The sequence below is a fragment of the Triplophysa dalaica genome, chromosome 25 (assembly GCF_015846415.1).
Source record: "Triplophysa dalaica isolate WHDGS20190420 chromosome 25, ASM1584641v1, whole genome shotgun sequence".
Lineage (NCBI taxonomy): Eukaryota > Metazoa > Chordata > Actinopteri > Cypriniformes > Nemacheilidae > Triplophysa > Triplophysa dalaica.
Genome location: NC_079566.1, coordinates 14,373,025 through 14,392,825, shown reverse-complemented (window position 1 = coordinate 14,392,825; position 19,801 = coordinate 14,373,025). Strand labels below are relative to the sequence as shown.

General features: G+C 41.3%; 1 protein-coding gene across 5 annotated transcripts in view; it reads right to left on the bottom strand.

The window, feature by feature from the left end:
- The window catches only part of LOC130415420 (repetitive organellar protein-like), a 61,200-nt gene that overhangs the window by 37,022 nt on the left and 4,377 nt on the right, over window positions 1-19,801 (bottom strand). For 3 of the 5 annotated variants that reach the window (XM_056741104.1, XM_056741105.1, XM_056741107.1), the window contains exons 5-12: window positions 15,990-16,134; window positions 15,596-15,658; window positions 14,413-14,445; window positions 13,923-14,281; window positions 11,779-11,820; window positions 8,249-8,330; window positions 7,907-8,157; window positions 6,784-7,782 (exon numbers count right to left, since the gene is read on the bottom strand). In XM_056741104.1, coding sequence (XP_056597082.1) covers window positions 6,784-7,782; window positions 7,907-8,157; window positions 8,249-8,330; window positions 11,779-11,820; window positions 13,923-14,281; window positions 14,413-14,445; window positions 15,596-15,658; window positions 15,990-16,134 — 1,974 coding nt within the window. The remainder of the gene's footprint in view (window positions 1-6,783; window positions 7,783-7,906; window positions 8,158-8,248; window positions 8,331-11,778; window positions 11,821-13,922; window positions 14,282-14,412; window positions 14,446-15,595; window positions 15,659-15,989; window positions 16,135-19,801) is intronic. The other 2 variants (XM_056741108.1, XM_056741106.1) reach the window with 2 other exon arrangements.

Here is a 19,801-nt window from a genome sequence, read left to right as displayed (position 1 = left end):
ACACATCTATGATCGCCAGAGCCTCCTGGATATCGACAATGTGTACAAACACCAGCTTTCACCGGCGACTACGGAGAAGCTACAAGGCCTCTGTCTGCTGCTGAAGCCGGACCCCGAGACCGCGGCCTCGCCTACTGATGCCACCCGCACAAAGCGGCGACGCCGGCGGTGTGAGAGGGGACAGAAGCGCGGCAAGCGGGGAGGTATTCGAGCTAGGCTAAGGGATAATCCAACCAGTCCAGCAATTCCATCACTCATGCTCTCAAACGTTCGCTCTCTGGAAAACAAACTGGACTTAATTCAACTCAGCCGGTCTACACAGCATGAGACAAGGGATTGTTGTGTGTTTGTTTTCACTGAAACATGGCTAAACGACAACATCCCGGACACCGCCATTCAGCTGCACGGACTAACCTGCTGCCGAGCGGACAGAAATTCATCACTGTCTGGTAAGACTCGCGGGGGTGGCTTGTGTGTGTATATCAACAAAGAATGGTGTAACAATGCAGCGGTATTATCAAAACACTGTTCATCGCTGGTGGAGTTTATGGTTGTGAAATGTCGACCGTTCTATCTGCCGCGGGAGTTCACGGCCATTGTTATTGTCGCGGTGTACATTCCCCCGTGTGCAAATGCTAAGGACGCGCTTCGTGAACTGTACAGCGCCATCAGCGAACAACAAACAAATAACCCCGACGTTATTTCATCATAGCCGGCAACTTCAACCACGCTAACTTAAAGACAGTTTTACCAAAGTTCTACCAACATGTGAACTTTGCAACAAGGGGAAATAACACACTGGACTTTGTTTACACAACAGTGAAAAACGCATACAAAGCCGAACCCCGCCCCCACCTCGGATACTCGGACCACATCTCTGTTATGCTAACCCCAGCATACAGACCGCTTCTCAAACTGGCCAAACCGGTTCAAAAGCAGATCACGGTATGGCCAGATAATGCTACCCCAGCACTACAGGACTGCTTCCAGGACACAGACTGGAACATGTTTAAAGAGGCGGCCACTTATAATAACCATACAGACCTGCAGGAGTACACGGAAACTGTGACTGCTTACATCAAATACTGCATTGATGATGTGACAGTCACCAAGACCATCACCACACGTGCAAACCGGAAGCCATGGATGACAGCAGAGGTTCGTGGGCTGCTAAATACCAGAGATGAAGCGTTCAGATCAGGAGATAAAGCAGCCCTCAAAACAGCAAGAGCCAATCTGTCCCGTGGCATCAAAAATGTAAAACGTTCATATGGCAATAAAATCAACAATCATTTCACAAACAGCAGAGATACACAGAGCCTGTGGCAAGGCATTCAGACCATCACTGACTACAAGCCCCCGCCACAAGCCTGTGAGGACGACTCATCCCTCCCAGATGCACTCAACCACTTTTATTCACGGTTTGAAATGCAGAATGACACATCTGCACAAAAACTGCCCACACCTCCAAACGACCAGGCACTCTGTCTGTCTCCAGCCGACGTAAGGAAGACCCTATCTAGGATTAACCCACGCAAGGCTGCGGGTCCTGACAATATACCTGGCCGCGTACTGAAAGACTGTGCTGAACAGCTGACAGATGTCCTAACAGATATCTTCAACACCTCGCTGAGCCAAGCAGTCATCCCCACATGTCTCAAATCCACGACAATCATACCGGTACCAAAAAAATCACCTGTGTCCTGTCTAAATGACTACCGTCCCATAGCACTGACTCCAATCATAATGAAGTGCTTTGAGAGGCTAGTCATGCACAACATCGAAAACAGCATCCCCAACACACTCGACCCTCACCAGTTTGCATACCGCCCAAACCGCTCTACGGATGATGCAATTTCCTCCACCCTCCACCTGGCTCTTACCCACCTAGAAAATAAAGACTCATATGTTAGAATGCTGTTCATCGACTTCAGCTCAGCATTCAACACAATAATCCCACAACAGCTCATCAATAAATTAAGCCTGCTGGGCCTCAACAACTCCCTTTGCAATTGGATCCTGGACTTTTTAACCGGAAGACCTCAGTCAGTCCGTGTCGGCCACAACACCTTGAGCACTGCCACACTGAGCACAGGTGCCCCACAGGGCTGTGTGCTCAGCCCGCTGCTCTTCACGCTGCTGACCCACGACTGCACTGCCAAGTTCAGCTCCAACCACATCATCAAGTTTGCCGATGACACATCAGTGGTAGGTCTCATCAGCAACAACGATGAAACGCACTACAGAGAGGAAGTGGCACAGCTGACTGAATGGTGTGGCGCAAACAACCTATCCCTCAATGTGGAGAAGACAAAGGAGGTTGTGATGGACTTCAGGAGAAACCCCGTTGACCACCCCCCACTGACCATCGACACCTCGACTGTGGAGAGAGTCAGCAGCACTAAATTCCTGGGGGTGCACATCACAGAGGACCTCACCTGGGCTACCAACACCAAGTCTGTCTCCAAGAAGGCACAACAGCGCCTACACTTTCTCCGCCGGCTGAAAAAAGCAAGCCTCCCTCCACCCATCCTCACCACCTTCTACAGGGGTACCATTGAGAGCGTGCTGACCAGCTGCATCACTGTCTGGTACGGAAACTGTTGTGCAGCAGACCGCAAGACCCTCCAGCGGACAGTGAACACCGCTGCAAAAATCATTGGTGCCCCTCTCCCCTCCATCCTGGATATTTTCCTTACACGATGCTCCAGCAAAGCAAAAAGTATCGTGGAGCTGAGATGCACATGAGCTGAGTCCCATACCCCCTCGCTCTGATGGAACCAAAAGTCGACAGCTGGAACCTCCGAGGGCTCACCCGACCAAGGGAAGAGTGGTGGCTGGTATCCAAGGAAACACTTAAAGGGGGTGAGCCCGGTGGTACGTTGAGTAAGGGAATTTTGGGCGTATTCAGCCCAGGGGAAGTATCGGTTCCAGCTGTCTTGGTACTGGTGGCAATAAGTCCGCAGATAACGTCCAATCTCCTGAATCTTCCGCTCAGTCTGGCCGTTAGTCTGTGGATGATATCCTGATGAGAGGCTGACAGTGACCCCGAGGAGCTTGAAGAAGGCGTGCCACACCCGGGAGATGAATTGGGGTCCCCTGTCCGAAACGATGTCTTCTGGAATGCCGAAGTTTCTGAATACGTGATGAAACAATGCTTCAGCAGTTTCTAAAGCTGTGGGTAAACCAGGTAAAGGTATCAGCTTGCAGCCTTTGGAAAATCTATCAACCACAACGAGCACACAGGTAAATCCACCGGATCTAGGAAGGTGAGTCATGAAGTCCACTCCGATGTGTGACCAAGGGCGTCTGGGGATAGGTAGAGGCACAAGTTTACCCTCGGGTAGTTTTCTGGGCGTGTTGGATATGGCGCAGACTGAACAGCCGCGGACAAATCTGGCGACATCCTCGGAAATAGACGGCCACCAGTACCGCTGACTGAGGAGCGAGAGGGTACGCTTGCTACCTGGATGTCCAGAGCCCGGAGCTGTGTGAGCAGAGTCCAGAAGGGGAGTACGAAGATGTTGAGGTACGAAAGTACCCCACACACCTTAACGCCACTACAAGAACATGATCAAGGATCAGTTTAACACCACTGATTCGAGAAGTATGTGGCAAGGACTGAACATCATCACAGGCTTCAAAGGCAATAAAAACTCTGCCGTGAACGCCACTGCCACACGCCCGGACGAGTTAAACACCTTTTATGCTCGTTTTGAGGAAAATAACACCGCCATTGCAGTAAGAACTCCCGCGATCGAGGCGACAGTGGCTAGATCGCTCAACATCTCTGTAGCGGATGTAACCCGATCATTCCTGCGGGCCTGAACGGCATCCCTTTTCTCGTCATCAGAGCGTGTGCATACCAACTAGCTGGAGTCTTCACAGACATTTTCAATCTCTCACTTTCTCTGTCCATCGTACCAAAATGTCTACTATTGTTCCTGTACCAAAGCAACCCAAAATGACTTGCTTAAATGACTGGGGTCTTGTTGCTCTGACCCCCATCATCAGCAAATACTTTGAGAGGCTAATTAAAGATTCACTCTGCTCTGTTCTGCCTCCCTCACTGGACCCACTACAGTTTGCATACCGCAACAACCGCTCCACTGATGATGCCATTGCACATACACTGCACATTGCTCTCTCCCACCTGGAAAAAAGGAACACATATGTCAGAATGCTATTTATTGACTACAGGTCTGCATTCAACACCTTTGTGCCCTCCAAGCTAGATGGGAAACTCCGGGCACTGGGCTTAAACAGCCTGTTGTGCAGCTGGATCCTGGATTTCCTGTCTAACAGACGATAGATAGTCAGAATTGGCAACTATACCTCCTCATCACTGACCCTAAACACTGGAGCGCCATAAGGATGTGTTCTCAGCCCACTCGTGTACACCCTGTACACACACGATTGTGTGGCAACTAGGGATGGGAATTGATAAGAATTTAACGATTCCGATTCCATTATCGATATGGCTTAGCGATCCGATTCCTTATCGATTATCTTATCGATTCTCATTGGGTGAGGGAATAAGTACAAATTTGTTTGTTTGTATTAACTCGCTTTAATATCTGATAAGAACACGGCACATACTCAGAGTATACACAAATTATGTGTAGCAACCTCAGAACAAACCTAAAAGTAGGCTACACAAGTCCAGGGACCTATAGAATTTTTCACATTCATCATTGGTCCAGACAAAACATAAAATAAATCTGCCATTTAAGTGCCCTAAAAACACAGACTAAACAGTCAAGGAAGAGTTTGTGCCTTTGGGAATATTCTACATGAAACAAAATTCAACTCAACTGACATACAAAATAAAAAGAAGTCTTCTGTAAAGACCACAACTATCAATTTAGGCAAATTAACTATTTTTGTGCAGAAAAATGGTCATGTTTGCCCTCTCAGGAAGGATACGAGATTAAAAATGGGGCTCACATTAACTAAATAGAGAAGTTACCTTCAGCATTAATAGCAGATGACGTCTCGTTAGCTCCGCTGCTGCTTGACTCACTTGTTGTTGTTCTATCGCTAAGTAGTAGTGTATCAAACACGCGACAGTCCTGCAAATGAATTGCATGCTGTGTGGCCAAATGTTTCTGCATATTGGAGGTAGTTCCTCCCTTTGTCGAAATTCAACTTTTACAGTTGTTGCAAATGACCGCATTGGCGTCTTTTCTAGTGAAATATAACCGTGCTTTAGATCGCTTCTGCCTCGATTACATGTTTGCTGCGTAACCAAAACAACACAGCACGTGTGTGACGTCATGATGATGACACATTTGCAACGAGCGGAACCGATAAGCAGAATCGTTAAGCAGGTACGCCAGCGGTTCCAAGGAATCGATTCACTGGGCACCGGTTCTAAAGAAGAACCGGTTCTCGGTTCCCATCCCTAGTGGCAACACACAGCTCCAACACCATCATCAAGTTTTAGACGACACAACGGTGGTAAGTCTGATCCCTGACGCTGATGAAACAAACTACAGAGAAGATGTGCAGACTCTGTCACATTGGTCTGATGAACACAACCTCTCTCTCAAAGTCAGTAAGACCAAGGAGCTCACATGGTCCACTCACAGCGAAGCCGTATTGAAGAAGGCTCACCAACGTCTCTTCTTCCTGAGACGGCTGAGGAAGTTTTGTCTGAATCGCCACATCCTCACTCGATTCTACACCGGCACATTAGAGAGTATCCTAACTGTCTGGATCACTGCCTAGTATGGTAACAGCAGCGCTCTCAACCGGAAAGCCCTACAGAGAGTGGTACGAACTGTGTGAAAAATGCGAGGAGGATTACTAGAGACACTAGCCACCCGAGTCACTGTCTGTTCTCACTCCTTCCATCAGGAAAGAGATACAGCAGCATCAGAACCCGCACCAACATACTACGTGACAGCTTCTTTCCCCATGCAAATGTAACGGAGGGAAGCTAGTGTAGAGCTGTGCAGTATGTAAACCTCACTTCACGACCTCAAGCACTCTCTAGCGACAGACGCTAGAGACTGCGGTCTTTAGCCTCCTCGCTAGAGCCCGACTCCAATGCCGAACCGACCTGATTCGAGGCCCGCCTGGTGCAGGTGTGGTGCGTTCCGGATACACAATCAGACTCTTAAACACTTGACTTTCACAATCCACTCATTAGCACTGCACTTTATCACCCACTAGCACGCACAACTTTATACATTGTTGTACTGTAATACACAATACATATCAATCAAAGCACACCATGCACACATTTGTGTGTACATTTGCTGCTATTTATTAAGTTATTTGTAAATTATGTGTCATTATCCTGTGTACACTATGCACATTGTGTACATTTGCTGCTGTGTATGATTATTATGTATATTTCGTGTCATATGTCATTCGTGTTGTATTCTGGTGTAAAAATTGTACAGAAATGTTGACTGTGTAAATGTGTACAAGAAATGTCTGTCATACTGCCAGGTTGGTTGGAACTGCACTCATGTTTTTCACCTGTTGCACCTGTGTATATGATTGAATGACAATAAAGGGATTTGATATTGACTAGTTTTATTTCACCTACCAAAGCGTGACAGCCTGTGAGAGCAAATGTGCAGTGGACAAAACCACAGAGCCACTCCGCGGGCGTTTCAAATGAGAAATAACAGAAAAACGGGAGAATGGCAGCAGATGGCTGTGAAAAACGGGAGACTCCCGTAAAAACATGAGTGTTGACAGGTATGTTAATATAACTCCATGAAGTCTCCTAAGATGAAAGAGCCAGTGTGACGAGAGAGATCTACAGACCTGTATGAGGCGGAGATCATCTTCAGTGTTTGAGATCTTCTGCTGCTGTTCAGTATTTCTCTTCTTCAGTTCAGTGGTCTCCTCCTTCAGATCTTTAATAACATCTTCATTCTGTCTCTGTGCTGTTATCTGCTTCTGTTTCACCATCTCCAGCTCAGTGTTTCTCTTCTTCAGCTCAGTGTTTCTCTTCTTCAGTTCAGTGATCTCCTCCTTCAGATGTTTAATGACTTCTTCATACAGTCTCTCTTCTGTTGTCTGCTTCTGTTTCATCATCTCCAGCTCAATGTTTCTCTTCTTCAGTTCAGTGATCTCCTCCTTCAGATCATTAATGACATCTTCATTCTGTCTATTTTCCGTTTTCTGCTTCTGTTTCACCATCTCCAGCTCAGTGTTTCTCTTCTTCAGTTCAGTGATCTCCTCCTTCAGATCTTTAATAACATCTTCATTCTGCCTATTTGCTGTTATATGTTTCTGTTTCACCATCTCCAGCTCAGTGTTTCTCTTCTCCAGTTCAGTGATCTCCTCCTTCAGATCTTTAATGACATCTTCATTCTGTCTATTTGCCGTTTTCTGCTTCTGTTTCACCATCTCTAGCTCAGTGTTTCTCCTCTCCAGTTCAGTGATCTCCTCCTTCAGATCTTTAATAACATCTTCATTCTGTCTATTTGCTGTTATCTGCTTCTGTTTCACCATCTCCAGCTCAGTGTTTCTCTTCTTCAGTTCAGTGATCTCATCCTTCAGATCTTTAATGACATCTTCATCCTGTTTCTCTGTTGCTTTCTGCCTCTCCTCCATCATCTCCAGCTCAGTATTTCTCTTCTTCAGCTCAGTGATCTCCTTCTTCAGATGTTTAATGACATCTTCATCCTGTTTCTCTGTTGCTTTCTGCTTCTCTATCATCATCTCCTGCTCAGAGATTGCCTTCTTCAGATCTTTAATGACATCTTCATTGTGTTTCTGCGCTATTTTTCTGTTCTCCATTATCTCCTGAAGTTTAAACTGACATAACGAAGCAAATTAAAACATGATATTTTAAACATGGGGGGTCGTTAAAATTCTTTAAAAATTAGTTACAGCATAACAAAAAAACATTTTAGCACTTGACAGTATACAGTATACTCACCTCTCTTAAAGGAACAATGTTGTGGTTCTTGTGATCTGTCAAGGTGCAGATGAAACACACACATGTCTGATCATCTCTACAGAAGAGCATCAGAGGCCTGTCGTGATTCTGACATTTACTGTCCTGCAGATTCTTCACAGGATCAATCAGTTTGTGCTTCTGCAATTCTGACTCTCTCAAATGAGACTCCAGGTGAGGTTTAGAGTAAGAGCTCTGACACACCAGACTTAACTTCACAGCCTTCAGCGTTGCTTCAGTACAGAAGTCACACACAATTATGAAAATATATCAAGAACATAACAATATTAGAGTATAATTTTTTTTTTCTGTTAACTGACTCACTTCGAGGTTGTTCTTTACTACAACTTCCAGTTTCTCTACTTGTTGATGAAGATTCCATCGTTGATATTTCCCTGTTGTGGTCCTTTGAAAACAAAAATCACAACACTTAATGACACTTGAATGTTTGCAACCAAATATTGCAAAATTAAACAACTATATTGTAATTTTAAATTAAAATGTAAACGTATAAAAATGTATAATACAGGAATTTGAAAAGACCATTAAGTCTTGAAATATTTTATTGTGTTTTGGAGGTAAACCGTTCTTTGAGAAATACACTGAATACTGTATGTCCCATATAAACACAACGGATTATTCAGATCATTTTTTATTTCTACATTAGTTTATGAGAAATGAGATACATTACGGTACGAATAATGTCTAAGTTTTCCTGTAGCTCAGTGGTAAGAGCATTGCGTTAACATCACAGGGTTGTGGGTTCGATCCCTGGGGATTGCAAATAACTATGTAAAATGTATAGGATAAAGCAATGTAAGTTGCTTTGGATAAAAGCGTCTGCCAAATGTAAACGAAAATGTAAATTGTTTGTAGACGTGCAATTCCCTTTTCCAATAATGAATATAGAAATATTCTGTTTTAGGCTTTAAAGCAGATATTTTAGTAAAAGCCTTGTGGTCGTGACCCACTTTCACTTTCACTAATGGCATACTGTGTAACCGGTGGCTCACGTATATTCGGCGACAGCAGTTAATAAAAACTTGTTTTGCGTTGCGTTGTGTTGTGGAAACAGACACACAACAGCAGGCATCAGTTTCACTGGATCATTTTATCATGATTAACAAAGAAACATATAAGATTTAATAAGATTAAAAGGACTTTAATGTGCTCTCTCCCATTGAATCACATACAGAAAGGGAAGAAAAACATCAACATGTCAAAGATTATAAAGAAATGAAAAAGAAAACATACCTGATAGAAAAGGAAACATACAAGAAGCCCTTCAGATTAAAAAAAACCTTATTGTGAACTATAAAAGTGTTGAACATTTGTCACCATGTGCTCACTTACACATTTAAGAGAAATATAGCTCAAAAAGTGTAAAATGACAAAAAATCTTCACACACACAAGTAAAATAACATTATTCGCAAGTTTGAGTGAAGATACATAGATTTAAAAGTAATGTATAAGTAAGGATTAAAAAGGATTATCAGAAACCAAGAAGATACCTTGCTGTCTCATTGAATCAGATGATAAAAAGGAAAGAAGAGGTGAAGAGACAGGAAGTTTAGACATCTAGTGACTTAAAGGGGAAGCACACGTTTAGATCAGAACCAGTAGCTGTTGTTTTTCTTCCTCCAAGTAAAGAAAAAAAAAAAAAAGTGAAAGTGATCAATTTGTCAGTTATGGTGACCCATATCCGAGATATACCTCTGCTTTTAACCCATCCAGAGAGTAGTGAACACACGCACAGCAAGAGGTGAACACACATACACCCAGAGCAGTGGGCAGCTATCGCTGCAGCGCCCGGGGAGCAAGTAGGGGTTAGGTGGCTTGCTCAAGGACACCTCAATCGTTACCCGCCTGACCTGAGGATCAAACCGGCAACCTTCTGGTCACGAGTCCAACCCTCTAACCATTGGGCCACGACTGCCCTGTAAGCTCTGCTCACTGTATCTGTTATTCTTAACTCTTTACCAGGTTTGTAAGGTACTTGCAGGTCATACGGCTGAAGCTTTAGCAACATCCTCTGTAGACGTGATGGAGCTTTTTGCAGAGGCTTTTTGAAAACTGTCTCCGGTGTTTAAAAAATCGGTTTGTGATCTGACTGTAATCTTACTTTCTTCCCATAAAGGTAATGGCAGAATTTCTCACATCCATAAACAATGTCTAAGAGCTCTTTTTCAATGGGAGCATACTTTTCTGGCAATCAGTCAGCGATCATGAGCAATATGCTCCAAGATGTCCTTCCTGTAGGACAACAGCTCCTTAACCCTCCGAACTTGCATCAACTGAAAGAGTCTCATCCTAAAGATTATTATATAGAATTGTATAAGTTTATATAGAATTGTAATTATTTTGCTTTCATTTGGTGGTTTGTTTATTTTTAATTAAAAGTTGTTAAACGTTCGCCGGTGACCGCCTCCTACCCATTCCATGAACGTGTTACAGCGTTCATCATGTGTCGCAAATGGAACGCCTACAATCATTGCTGGATTACGGTTTACTGGTTATTTATGATGGCGGGGATTTTACCTTACTAGTTTGAGGCCTAGTCTGACTATGAAGCATCCAATGAAAATAGTAGATAATAGATAGACGATAATAGTTTGACCACTTAAATTAGCTGGGTTCATAGATAGATAAACAAACTGTAATAATCCAGAAATAACAGTACATGTAAACATTAGCATTGAATGCATTAGCTAAAAACAGACATAAGTTACACAAATATTTCTTGAAGTTCAGACAAAAATAAATAGTCACACTTACAGCTTGTGATTCAGTGGAGCTTACAGGTCCATAAGTGACGTATACGCGGTGATACTGGTTCACGTCTCGTTTTGCGTGATTCAGATTCGACTCCCTTTTTCTAAAGCCAATAACTTTGTTATTTATTCACCTAGGGGCTTACAAACACGGCAACATAACACACTGGATGAAATATAATTTTTCTGATCTAATGTTACTTACTCTTTAAAACACAGAATATATTAAAAGAAAATGGGAATTGGAATTAAATACTATGATTGAAGAGGAAACTAGGGAAGAACTATGTGATGGTTGTCATAAAGGAATAAATAGTCAACTATACAGAGAATTTGAATGGAAAGTAAAAAAAAATTCAATACACCTTATGTGATCTTTACATTTGTCAAAAAGCTGCCCAAAAATTCAGGACTTCTGTAAAAGTGTTAAGAAAGAAGATAGATAAGATACTAGACGTGAAGATACCTTTAGATCCAGTGGCGTGTCTGTTAGGAGCACAGCCTGAACATTTGTATTGTGAAAAAAATTGTACACTAAAGATATTGTTATTGATAGCTAAACAAATTATAACAGTGCTCTGGAAAAAAAAGAATCTCCAATTTTGGTTCATTGGACTCGGAGACTGAAACAGGTTTATATAATGGAAAAAAATAACTGCTTGCTTGCAAATGAAGATGGATATTTTATTGCTAAGATGGAAAAACATCATAATATACTTGGATAAATAACTAAGAAAGGTTAGATACAAACTAATGTAACATTTATCTATGTAACACATTATTTATTTTACCAATCTGTTCAGGGTTATTTTATATTGAATAAATGTTTCCTCTGTAAATATAATATATTAATGTCAGAGAGATATGCTTGTATTTAATATATTTATTTATTTATTTATTTTTCAATTTATCTGTGAGGCACTGTATTGGATTGAATTATAATAGGTAATATATATTATTCTTTCTTTTGTTAGGATTATGAAAATGGAGATGTGAAGGTTGGGCAAAAAAAAGTTAAAAAATATAATACATTTATAGGGATAGTTCAGCCAAAAACTCCAATATGCCATTTATTGACTCACCCTTAGGCCATCTGAGATGTAGGCAGTGTTGGGTAAGTTACTCTGAAAAAGTAATTAATTACTAGTTACTCATTACATACTCAGTAGTGTAATTAGATTACTGTCCAAACGACTTTGTCCAAAAAGTATTTAGTTACTCATTACTAATAACTTTCTATATCCTACATCGACCTTGATTAGTTAAGTGATTCAAGGATAGACATGAAACGGCTTATTTAATTCATTCAAATAAATAATATTATTAACTGACCAAAGTATTTCCAATGTGATTTGGTAATTTGATGTCAATTACATGTCATGATTCCGCTATCATGTCATGTTTTATTCTTGTTCTTCCAGCGGAGTCATGGCATAGCCTAGAGTTTTGTGTGAGGAAGACATGGCATGGCTTAGATTTTGGCTGTCATGCGCTTTCTCGTGTCTCGTCTTTGGCCCCGCCCCTCTCGTCTCCTCGTTAGCTTCCCTTCAGTGTTTTATTACCCACACCTGCCTATTGTTAATTATCCTTTGTTCGTCTCCCTATTTAATGCCCTTGTATTCTCTGTCCTGTGCTCGTTTGTTCTTGTACCACCTGTATGCTATATGGAACGCTATTGAGGATTTGACCCTACGCTGTGTCCCAGCGTTTCTGCTCCTGAGTTTTGATTTAAGATTTTTGTTACAGCTTGTTACCGTCTGTGAGTTTTTCGATCCTGTTTGGCTGTCTTTGTTAATCCCCTGTATTTTACTCCATTGTGGGTTTTTGTTTAGTGTTATGCTTTGTTTCCTGTTTAAATATAAAAGTATTTTGTTTTGCCTCACCACCGTCTGCTTGCATCTGGGTTCTCTCACCACACGTTTCGTGACATTACACTATTGCACACGCATATATTTCACAAAGTATTTTGTTTAATTACATCAAAAGAAACTAATTAAATTACAAAAAACATACGAGTAATCCCTTACTTTACTTTTTCAAGGGGATGGTAATTAAATTACAGTAATTACTTGGTATCTAGTTACACCCAACACTGGATGTAGGTGACATTTTTTTTGAGTAGAACCATAGAGAAGATTGTTTGGTAAATCCAGCACTCTCTGATACATATAATAGGAGTATGAGCTCAACCTGTATAAATTCCTAAAGCACATCATTCCAAAAAAAGCGGCTTCTGGTGACACGTTGACGTCTCGTGAAGTATGGAACGCCAGGAGGGTCAAAAAACGTGCGTATTTTAACGCGTTGTTTGCGCGTAGAGTACGCGTAGTCTACGCGTGAAAAATCGACGCGTACTCTACGCGTGATGTCAGACGTCAATTTCGCGTGTTTTTGACCCTCCTGGCGTTCCATAAAACACGGCAGTTTACTTCATAGATCAAACGGCTGCGTGTTGTTTCCAGGCGGACCGTTAAAGAACGCGACTTGCACGTTTCTCGACTTTGAATGTGCTGAAATGTTTACAGAAATCTGTGCCATTTGCATCAGGCTGCTTCCAATTACCCCCAGATACCCCCACTCTGTGCACTAGACCACTTGACGTAGTTCCTGTTTTTGGCTCCTTTTGCGTCCACGCGCTCTTCAGTGGCGAAGACCGGTCCATGGGAGTACTTACCAAACAGTAGACTAATGGTAATGTTTACTTATTAGCAATATATGTTTGGCTTTTGCCAAACACAAAATTTAGCGAGAGAGCAAAATAATATTTGGAAATGCATCTCCACCACAACATTTAAGATAAGAGAAAACATGTTTACTTGTAAATTGTAACATCATATCCTGATATTAATGCATAAAAAATCTCATGTGCCAATGTCCCAATATTGGACTTTTAAAAAACAGGTGAAGAAAACATGGCTTCACAACGATTTTTAAACATTTAAAAAAAAAAAACATTTTGTTACTTTAGATCATCAGACTTTTATCTTCAAAATTAGGTGTTTATATTAAATTCTTTTAGTGATTTATATTTGTAAATTCACTGATTGCGAGTGACAGGTGTAATGATCAACGGCTCTGAGTTTTTACCATTATCATTCACACATGGGCTAAAATATGGATAGAGTTTCTCAGTGAAAGATTGATCAGTGTAAGTGTAGATATGAGATCTGTTCTCCACATCATAAAAGGAGACCAAACCCTCCTCATAATCCACAAACACACCCACCTTCTGTGGCTTTACACTCAGAGACAGAGACACTGAGGGATCATCAAGAGCTTGATATTCATTCTCATTCCTCAACACCACAGTCCAGAGTCCCTTCACTGGTGTCAGTGTGATATCTCCCTTCCTGTTAACAGATTCTCTGATCACTCCTAAAGTCCAGTCAGTCTTTCCCTTCACCTGAACCTCATAATAAAATCTCCCTGATGAGAATCCCTCCTTTCCAAGGACATATACCAGATAATCAAACCTTTTTGGGTTGTCTGGGAGTTCATGATAAATGTCTCCATGTCTCACTTGTTTCTCATCATCAGACAGAATGACATTAGGATGAGCTGTATCAGGATCCAGAGTCACATCCACTGAGAGAGATCAGAGAATATGAATCACAACTGATGATGATGATGTTTGTGATATTTAATGAATAATGTGTCAGTATATAAATGTAAAGTATTGTAGTATATGAGTGAAGAGAGCAGATGACACACTGTACCTGCAAACTGCTGCATCCACTTCAACTTCAATTCTGTTCAGACAAACAACATCACAACATAATCACATCTCTGACATGTATTATGTACGGAGTATATAAATGCAGCGTTTATAAAATATTTTGCATCATGTTTTCTATGATCAATAAGTGTGGCCTTGTTTTTATATTGCAGTGGGGACTTAACCCTGAATGCTCACCAAAGCGGAAACAAGATTATAAATCGTACTGAACTGCTATTTATGAAAATTGAAAAAAGCATAAAGTTTTCTGATGTTTAAGTTTAGGGTTTGGTTAGGGAATAGACTATACAGTTTGTACAGTACAACAATCATTATGCTGTTGCCTTGGAGATGTAGTCAACCAGACGTGAGTGTGTTTGTGTGCGTGCGTGCGTGCGTGTGTTTATGTGCGTGTGTGTTGTTATTAAGATGATCAAGTAGCAAAACAGAAGGAGCTCTACTGCTTTGCTTAGGGATCACTTCAGTACTCACATGCACAGATTTGCATGACATTTCTGTGAAAACATCTTACAGTATAGTCTCCTACCTCTAAACTAACCCATAACACAATCCTTTGGACATTTCTGATTAAACCAAAACATATTCTGACAACGAGTCTGAGTCTGTTTAATAGAAAACTATTTTAATGGTCTCAAAATGTTTGTAGCTGTTTTGAAAAGAAAATTGGTTTACTGTCCTCAAAGTGTGACCAAACCTGAGACTAGGCTTTAGCCCCGAGCTCATCCTCCCATCATCCACCCCCCAGAACTACACAGAGGAAGAATAAGAGATGAGGAGGAGACGGGGAAAATGAAGGATGCCCAAAAAACAGTTGCGAGATTAGCACAGGGACTGCCGCTTATATAGATAGGATTGAATATTTAGCCTCCTTCATTTAGATTTGGGCCTTAAATATATCAATACCCCTGTTCCAACTAACCTCATGATGTCTTATGATTGAATTTTCTGCTTGTTGTGGGGTTTTTATCAAATGTTTAATAAAAATCTCTCATTATTTATTTGCTCTTTTGATTTTCTTATTTTCATTTATTAGTTATTTTGACCTTTGTACTTAATGTTTGTAAATCTTATTCATTTCTACACTCTAAATGCTTTAAACATAAGTTAAAAAAAGGGTTTAATTCAAAATATCTTCTGTATTGTGTATTTGAAATTTCACCTACCAGCTTTACAGCGTTGCATATCTAAGTCCAGCTCATTGTTTTTCATCTTCACTTCAGTTTTTTCTGCGAAAAGACAGCAGTTATTTCATATTTATCTTGTGCAGCATTTCAGAAGAAACTTTAACAATCACCAGACTGTCCTGAGATTAACCAGAATAAAATCTACAGTCAAACATCTGATCTCTCAACATAAATCATTTAACATGGATCTCTGTAGTCTGAGCTATGATATATTATTTAAAAAAACTTTACACTCTTCTGTCAACAGTCTTTGTTCATATTTTTGCTCACAAAGAAACTTAATTTACAACATTGATGCAGTATTTAAATAAATATATGTTCCAGTAGCTCAGTTGGAAGAACAATAAACTCTGTGTATTCAATCTTCACTTACCAGCTTCACGGGGTTGTATGTTTTTGTAAGCCTGAATAAAACAAGCAGACAACACAAACAGGACTCCCACAAACAGGAACCAGAACTTAAAAGAATGCTCAGATGAAGACTTCTGCTGACGACTCAAGTCTTTCTGATGTTTTTCCTAGGAAAAAAAGACACAGGTGATCTCACATGTATCTTGTGCAGCACATAACCAGAATAAAATCTAGTGTTCAAAATCTGATCTCTCAACGTGAATCTTTCAATGTGGATCTCTCTGGTCTTCTTGGCTATACACATTATTTGAAAAGCTTTGTACTCTTAAACCCCGTCTACACAACATGTGAGAAGACAGTAAAACCAAGGCGTTTGTCGTGTCACATTGTGTTGCTGTGAAATTCCCATAAAATCAACAGTATATTACTGGAAACAAATACAGTCATCAAGCTTCTTATTTCTAAAACACATTAAATGTATTGTTAAAAACTACAATAGTTTACAGCGTACTATATATTTACTTACAGTGTATTTATACGGAAAAATGAATTACAGTACTTATTTTTAGAGTGCTACAATCTGTCCTATTTGTTCGTATTTTTGCTCACAAAGAAACTTCATTTGCAACATTGATGCAGTATTTGAATAAATATATGTTCCTGTAGCTCAGCTAGTAGAGCAAGCACAAATACAAACACTAGTTTCGAGTCGCTTTTCATACTGAATGTCTGGAACTTATCCCGCTTTCTTTGGCCAAGGCCTGCCCAAGAGGACATATGACTGACAGGTAAAGCAACCAATCATTTTGTCTTGCGTCATGTTTAGAGGTGTGGAAATGTTCCTGCAGTTACAGACTGATGTACATTCAAGAACGTGTCAAAAGTTGACAGCAACAAAATGATTATAGGTTTATGACGTGAACAATTAACACAAACCTAGAAATGTAATATTTACAAAAAAAATATGCGAAAGTAAATATCATTAATATACATACCTATCAACTTTGTGTACCAAAATCCGGGAGTCAAGCCTGGGGGCAGGGGATGGGTTGGGTTGGGCTGTTTGTTTGTGCAGGGTAAATAGGGCACCCTTCTGTTATAAATCGCTTCAAATCTTTTAAATAATTTAATATCTAACATAACATTTTTTATGTCAAATTTCTAAATATAAATCTAAGAGACTGTTTAATTCAGCTCATAGGAGAATGAATCCATGAATGATTATCTGCAAGGCATCATCTTAATTTAAAATTACAATTTTGCAAGAGATCTCAACACCAGACTTGAAATAATTGACATATTAACGCGGTTTGTAAAAAAACAAGTAGTTTGTCCCTTCAAGCGTCTCGTAGTTAGGCGGTTTTAACTTTGTTTATTAGTTGGCAGAATGTATTATTTAAATGGATGGATTTATTTTACTGTAGAAAAAAAAGACTTTGCTCTGTTTTTCACTGAGAAAACATCATCCATCAGCAAAGAATTCTCGCTACCTCAGAACTTGGAACAAACCTCCCACACTTCAACCATCGAACTCTCCTCTTGCAACCCCACTGACAGACTCTGAAGTAACCAGACTTCTCTCGAGCCACCCCAACACCTTTCCCCTTGACCCAATCCCCTCCGATCTCCTTCAGGCCATATCCAGCACACTCACACCTGCACTCACACACATCATCAACACCTCACTGCTCACCGGCACTTTCCATCCACATTCAAACAGGCCCAGGTCACGCCCCTCCTGAAGAAACCAACATTGGACCCCTCTACTCCCGACAGTTGATTGTATCTCTCCTACCATTTATTGCAAAAACACTGGAAAGGGCAGCGTTCTACCAGGTGTCTTCCTACCTATACCAGAACAAACTACTGGACGACAAGCAGTATGGCTTCAAAACAAACCACTCTACTGAGACTGCACTGCTATCGGTAACATAAGCACTGCCGTTAGCCAAGGTGCAATCTAAATCCTCGGTCCTGATTCTAGTAGACATATCTGTAGCGTTTGACACTGTCAATCACCAGATACTGCTAGCAACTGTGTCATCATTAGGAATCTCAGGCTCTCCTCTCCGCTGGTTCAAATCCTACCGCTCCAACAGATCCTTCAGGGTGTCATGGAGGGGCTCGCTGTCCACTGCTCACCACTTGATCACTGGGTCCCTCAGGAATCGGTACTTGGACCGCTGCTTTTTTCCATCTACATGACATCCTTGGGACCCATCATACAGGCTCATGGCTTCTCGTATCACTGTTATGCTGAAGACACCCAGATCTACATCTCGTTTCGACCAGACGATGCCACTGTAGGAGCTCACATTACAGCTTGCCTCGAGGACATCTCAGCTTGGATGAAAGGGGATCACCTCCAGCTAAACCCTGCTAAGACTGAACTACTTGTGTTTCCGGCGTACCCTACGGTGCAACACGATCTCAACATCTATCTTGGCAATACCACAATCACCTCCTCCCAAAACAGCCAGGAACCTCAGAGTCATATTTGATGAACAGCTGTCCTTCAATGATCACATTTCAAAGATAACACGGTCATGCCTTATTCAACATTAGAAAGGTTAGACCTTATCTCACGGAGCATGCGGCACAACTCCTTGTCCAGGGCCTGGTAATCTCAAGGTTGGACTACTGCAATGCTCTCCTTGGTGGTCTTCCTGCAAAGGCTATCAAACCGCTACAGCTGGTCCAGAACGCATCAGCACGCCTCGTCCTCCAACAGCCCAAAAGGGCTCATGTGGCACCCCTTTTCATCTCTCTCCACTGGCTGCCCGTTGAAGCCTGCATCACATTCAACACAATAATGCTTGCCTACAGGACTATCACTGGATCTGCACCGGGTTACTTTCACACCCTCCTGCAACCCCACACCCCATCAAGATCCCTGCTTTCTCCAAACCAGCATCGTCTTGTATTGCCTTCTCATAAGGACAGTAAATGTTTTCCCGCTCATTCCGCTTCAAGACTTCTTCCTGATGGAACATTCTTCCTAACTCTGTCCGGTCAATCACTCACAACATTGAAAAAACTACTTAAAACCCAACTCTTCTGTCAATACTTGACAGACAAATAAAAAAATAAAAACCTCACTAACCCTTTCTCTCAACAGGTAGTGGTCTAGCTTTCGTTGAACGTTGTATTGGCACCTAATGTATTATGGCTCCTGTTTGACAAATCGCTTGTTGCTCCCCAACTCAATGTAAGTCGCTTTGGATAAAAGCGTCTGCTAAATGACTAAATGTAAATGTATTTAAAGTGTTTGCATTTTATTTTTAAAAAACTGCTTATGGTTACAAAACGGGCAATATTAGAAATAAACTCTTTATTACCCATTTTTATTCAGAATTGTCTGCAGAACACAACACTTTTCATAACAGGTTTTTTGTTAAAGCAAAGAAAGTTAAACAACAACAACAGCTAATAGACTGAAGTGCATCTACCTGTCGATGAATGATCTGTCGTCTGCAGTGAGCGCGGACACATACTGTGATGAGCGAGTGTCAGGAAAACACGGAGTGGAATAAGCGGACACATGGTGTAATAAGAAAGTTTTTCTCAGAGATGTGACTTCTCTCTACTCAACTTCGACTACAGTTTTATTTCGCCAACCAAAGCGCGACACCCTGTGAAGGAAATATGCAGTGGACAAAACCACATAGCCACTCCGTGGGAGTTTCAAATGAGATATAACTGAAAAACGGGAGTATGGCAGCAGATGGCTGTGAAAAACGGAAGCCTTCCACGAAAAACATGAGTGCTGACATGTTAATATAACTCTATGAGGTCTCCTAAAATGAAAGAGCCAGTATGACAAGAGAGATCTAC